Genomic DNA, 5112 nt, shown 5'->3' with positions numbered 1-5112 from the left:
TTCGGTCTGGGAGTCCTCGGCTGCGGCTTGAGCACTAAATTTCCTCGAAGCCTGGGCATCCAGGGTGCGGGAGCCGGCGTGGGGCCCAGGGTGCGGGATGGCAGTGCCTACAGTTCTTGGAGAGGGGGCTTCACGTCACTCCGGGTCCTCCCGGCCGGTCTTGCCATATTAGGGCTTCCTGCCTCCCATATATGGCCATGTACGTCACGACGGAGGCGGTTCCGTGCCGTTCCAGACCCTTCAAATAGAGGCGGATCCGGGGAGTCGCGAGAGATCCCAGCGCGCAGAACTTGGGGAGCCGCCGCCGCCAGCTGCCGCCGCCGCCAGCTTCCGCCGCCGCAGGACCGGCCCCTACCCCAGCCTCGGTAGCAGCGCCGCCTCTACACCGGCCGGCGGCGAGGGCGAGCCTGCGGACCCCGCCTGCGCTCTCCACAGTGTGCCCCGCGTCCCGCATGTGACCTGGCCAAGCCCCCGAGACGTGTCCCCCGCAGCTTCGGTCCCCGGCTGCGCCCACCCGCCCCAACACCAGCTCTCCAGCCCGCCGGTCCGGGATGGCGGCAGCCAAGGCCGAGATGCAGCTGATGTCCCCGCTGCAGATCTCCGACCCCTTTGGCTCCTTTCCTCATTCGCCCACCATGGACAACTACCCTAAGCTGGAGGAGATGATGCTGCTGAGCAATGGGGCTCCCCAGTTCCTGGGTGCCGCCGGGGCCCCGGAGGGCAGCAGCGGTAGCAGCAGCAGCAGCAGCAGCGGGGGCGGTGGCGGTGGAGGGGGCGGCGGCAGCAGCAGCAGCAGCAGCAGCAGCGCCTTCAACCCTCAGGGGGAGGCGAGCGAGCAGCCCTACGAGCACCTGACCGCAGGTAAGCCGTGGCCTACGCCGAGAGCTAGCCCGTTCGCCGACATCCTGGCGTCCAGTCCTTCCCCACGGCCTTTGCAGCGCCCCCTTCGCCGCAGGGATGCAAATGGGGTTTCCCTTCCATTCCTCGCATCCCCAGGGTCCTGTGTTAGAGGACTGCCTGGAGACATTCTCCCCACCCCCACCCGGTCCTTAACGGTGCGCAGAGGAGCCAGCTTTTGTTTTGGATGGAGAGCTGTGGGGTTGCGTGGGTGGATGGAGGAGGGAGAGCTTGTTTTGACGAGCAGGGCTGCGCCCCCTCCCCCTCCAGAAAGGCTTGCCTAGCCTGCCGCTATCTCCGAGGAAAGGCCGGGATCCTTGGCCCGGGATGTCCCGGCAGCCCGGGGTAGGGGGCGCGCACTAGCCGCGGCCGTTGCGGGGGTACTGGCGGGAATCCCTCGCCCGCGCAGCCGCCGCTGCGGAGCGCTGGGAGCTGCAGTGGAGGGGGATTCTCCGTATTTGCGTCAGCGGTTGTTGAAATGGGTTCTGCGTCTGGAGCGGGTCCAGGAACATTTCAATCTGCTGCTATCAATTATTAACCAGCTCAAGAGTCAATGGTAGCTGGCCCGACCTCTTGTCTGGCAGCGTGGGTCTTCCGCGTCCTCCGGTGGTTGCTCTCCAGTAACCAGGCCTCCTCCCTCTCTTTCTCCTGCCAGAGTCCTTTCCTGACATCTCTCTGAATAACGAGAAGGTTCTAGTGGAGACGAGTTACCCCAGCCAAACCACCCGGCTGCCCCCCATCACCTACACAGGCCGCTTCTCTCTGGAGCCTGCACCCAACAGTGGCAACACCCTGTGGCCTGAGCCCCTCTTCAGCCTGGTCAGCGGCCTCGTGAGCATGACCAACCCACCGGCCACCTCATCTTCAGCATCATCTCCAGCGGCCTCCTCCTCGGCCTCCCAGAGCCCACCGCTGAGCTGCGCAGTGCAGTCCAGCGACAGCAGCCCCATCTACTCCGCGGCACCCACCTTCCCCACGCCTAACGCTGACATCTTCCCTGAGCCACAAGGCCAGGCCTTTCCGGGCTCAGCAGGCCCCGCCCTTCAGTACCCACCTCCTGCCTACCCTGGTGCCAAGGGGGGCTTCCAGGTCCCCATGATCCCCGACTATCTGTTTCCACAACAGCAGGGGGACCTGGGCCTGGGCACCCCAGACCAGAAGCCCTTCCAGGGCCTGGAGAGCCGTACCCAGCAGCCTTCGCTCACTCCACTCTCTACCATCAAGGCCTTTGCCACACAGTCGGGCTCCCAGGACCTGAAGGCCCTCAACAGCACCTACCAGTCTCAGCTCATCAAACCCAGCCGCATGCGCAAGTACCCCAACCGGCCCAGCAAGACGCCCCCCCATGAACGCCCCTACGCCTGCCCCGTGGAGTCCTGTGACCGGCGCTTCTCCCGCTCAGATGAGCTCACCCGCCACATTCGCATCCACACCGGCCAGAAACCCTTCCAGTGCCGCATCTGCATGCGCAACTTCAGCCGCAGCGACCACCTCACCACCCACATCCGCACCCACACAGGGGAGAAGCCCTTCGCCTGTGACATCTGTGGGAGAAAGTTTGCCAGGAGCGATGAACGCAAGAGGCATACCAAGATCCACTTGCGGCAGAAGGACAAAAAAGCAGACAAAAGCGCAGTCTCTGCTGCCCCCTCCTCTCTCCCTTCCTACCCGTCCCCGGTGGCTACCTCCTACCCATCCCCAGTTACTACCTCTTACCCATCCCCAGCCACCACCTCATATCCTTCGCCGGTGCCCACCTCCTACTCTTCTCCCGGCTCCTCGACCTACCCATCCCCTGTCCACAGTGGTTTCCCGTCCCCCTCGGTGGCCACCACATACTCCTCCGTCCCTCCTGCTTTCCCGACCCAGGTCAGCAGCTTCCCCTCCTCAGCTGTCACCAGCTCCTTCAGCGCCTCCACTGGGCTTTCGGACATGACAACCACCTTTTCTCCCAGGACAATTGAAATTTGCTAAAGGGGAAGGAAAAGGCAGAAAATGAAACACAAGAGACTTAAAGGACAGGAGGAGGAGATGGCCATAGGAGGGGGTTCCTCTTAGGTCAGATGGAGGTTCTCAGAGCCAAGTCCTCCCTCTCTACTTGACCCCAGCGGTCACTGTGGAAGGTCTGTTGGCCAACAATTCTTTCTGTCCACTTCCCTTTCCTTCCCAGTCCCTATTCCCTTTGACTTCAGCTGCCTGAAACAGCCATGTCCAAGTTCTTCACATCTATCCAAAGAACTTGATTTGCATGGATTCTGGATATATCATTTCAGTATCATCTCCATCGTATGCCTGACCCCTTGCTCCCTTCACTGCTAGAAAATCAAGTTGGCAAAAATGGGGTTTGGGCCCCTCAGAGCCCAGCCCTGTGCTCTTGTACAGTGTCTGTGCCATGGATTTTGTTTTTCTTGGGGTACTCTTGATGTGAAGATAATTTGCATACTCTATTGTATTATTTGGAATTACATCCTCGCTTTTGGGAAAAAAACAAAAAAAGAAAAGCCAAAACCAATGGTGATCCTTTGTTTTGTGATGATGCTGTGACGATTAAGTTTGAAGCTTTTTTTTGAAACAGCAGTTCTCGGTATTAAACGGAGCATGTGTCAGAGTGTTGTTCTGTTAACCGTTTTGTAAATACTGCCCGATTGTACTCACCTGTGGCAAAATACGGTTTGGTTTTTCTCCTTTTTTTGAAAGTAGGTTTTTTTTTTTTTTTTTTGTCCTTTTGGTTTAAAAGTTTCACGTCTTGGTGCCTTTTGCGTGATGCGCCTTGCTGACACGGCTTGACATGTGCAATTGTGGGGGATGTGCTCACCTCTAGCCTTAAGGGGGGCAGGGAGTGGTGATTCGGGGGAGGCTTTGGGAGCAAAATAAGGAAGGGGGCTGAGCTTGAGCTCCAGTTCTCCAGAATGTAAGAAAACAAAATCTAAAAATCTGAACTCTCAAAAGTCTATTTTTTTAAACTGAAAATGTAAATTTATAAATATAATTCAGGAGTTGGAATGTTGTAGTTACCTACTGAGTAGGCGGCAATTTTTGTATGTTATGAACATGCAGTTCATTATTTTGTGGTTTTATTTTACTTTGTACATGTGTTTGCTTAAACAAAGTGACTGTTTGGCTTATAAACACATTGAATGCGCTTTATTGCCCATGGGATATGTGGTGTATATCCTTCAGAAAAATTAAAAGGAAAATAAAATAGCTGCGGTTGGGTGTGTTTCCTGGGCTAGGGGGAGGCCTTTGTAGTAGCCATCTCTATCGAGGGGTTTGAGGGACTTCTACGAGGACAAGGATATTATAACCAGAGACGTGCCCAGTGTGTGTCACTGGAGTGAATTCTTAGAAAATTGAATGTGGGTCTCCTCTTTTTGATACTGGGCTTGTTCCTCAGTCTGGTGGGCTGTAAGCTTATCTTGGTTAATTAAAGCTACAAAAGGCCAGATGTGTAGGTGGAGTAATTGTGGCCAGAGGCAGTACCATTCTGGCCACAAATGTTCAACCAGCCCTGCCCGCCGCCCCCCTGCCCCCGCCCCACCATCTCTATCTGGTCTTGGGAAACTGTATTCTAGGGAATCCCTGCCATAAGCACTTGGGGGAATTAAGGGGTAGGCAGAGGGCATTGGGAAACAGTAACAAAGGTGGGATTGCCTCGGTCTCCCCCTCCTGTCTTCTAGGTCCCCAGAAACCTGAGGATACTGAGGAAGACTGGAAGAGGCCTGGGCCAGTTCTCAAGCCAAGAATCCTTCCAGGAAGAAACCTCATTTTTTGCCAGCTGGAGCTGTGATCCTTGGCAGCTTTGTGACACAGGGCAGAGTGGGCAGGAGGTTGGCCTGCTGTCTTAAGGTTCCATCTAGACTATGTCTCTCCCCATTGTGCAGGAGGCCTTAGGTGCTAGGTTCCTCTGGTCCCTGTCCCTTGAGGGTCCACACTCGTATGCAGAGTGACACTCATGGGCTCATGAGCATTTGTCTATCGTGTGAGAGGCCTTGAGCTGGCCACAACAATGCAGATTGTCAGCTGGGGAGACAGAGATGTAAGCCGAAAATTGTAACGTGGTTTTAGGTTATATAATATGGGCAAGCATGAGGCTCTCAAACCCACCCAGGGGCTTAGGAAAGGTGAAAAAGTTGAGTTTGGCAGGGCAAGTAGAAGTCAGCCTGATTGGCTTGTTTTTTGTGTGAGCCAGGGGGGATGGATGGATAGATTCCTGAA

At 56.2% G+C, this 5112-nt stretch overlaps 1 protein-coding gene across 1 annotated transcript; it reads left to right on the top strand.

Moving 5' to 3' along the window:
• The first annotated feature begins 268 nt into the window (after positions 1-268).
• EGR1 (early growth response 1) lies at positions 269-4101 on the top strand. Its single transcript, XM_043465392.1, has 2 exons — positions 269-861; positions 1553-4101. The coding sequence occupies exons 1-2, from the start codon at positions 552-554 to the stop codon at positions 2869-2871; spliced, it is 1629 nt and encodes a 542-aa protein (XP_043321327.1). The 5' UTR covers positions 269-551; the 3' UTR covers positions 2872-4101.
• The last annotated feature ends 1011 nt before the right edge of the window (positions 4102-5112 follow it).

Source organism: Cervus canadensis, chromosome 4 (assembly GCF_019320065.1).
Source record: "Cervus canadensis isolate Bull #8, Minnesota chromosome 4, ASM1932006v1, whole genome shotgun sequence".
NCBI classification, from domain to species: domain Eukaryota; kingdom Metazoa; phylum Chordata; class Mammalia; order Artiodactyla; family Cervidae; genus Cervus; species Cervus canadensis.
Note: the sequence above shows the minus strand (reverse complement) of the source record. Positions and strands in the feature narration are given on the sequence as shown.

Bases quoted from the DNA above. Each gene is read 5' to 3' on its own strand.
- EGR1 (XM_043465392.1), top strand. From the start codon at position 552: ATGGCGGCAGCCAAGGCCGAGATGCAGCTGATGTCCCCGCTGCAGATC. The intron at 862-1,552 runs GTAAGCCGTGGC...TTCTCCTGCCAG, and splicing joins CTACGAGCACCTGACCGCAG to AGTCCTTTCCTGACATCTCT.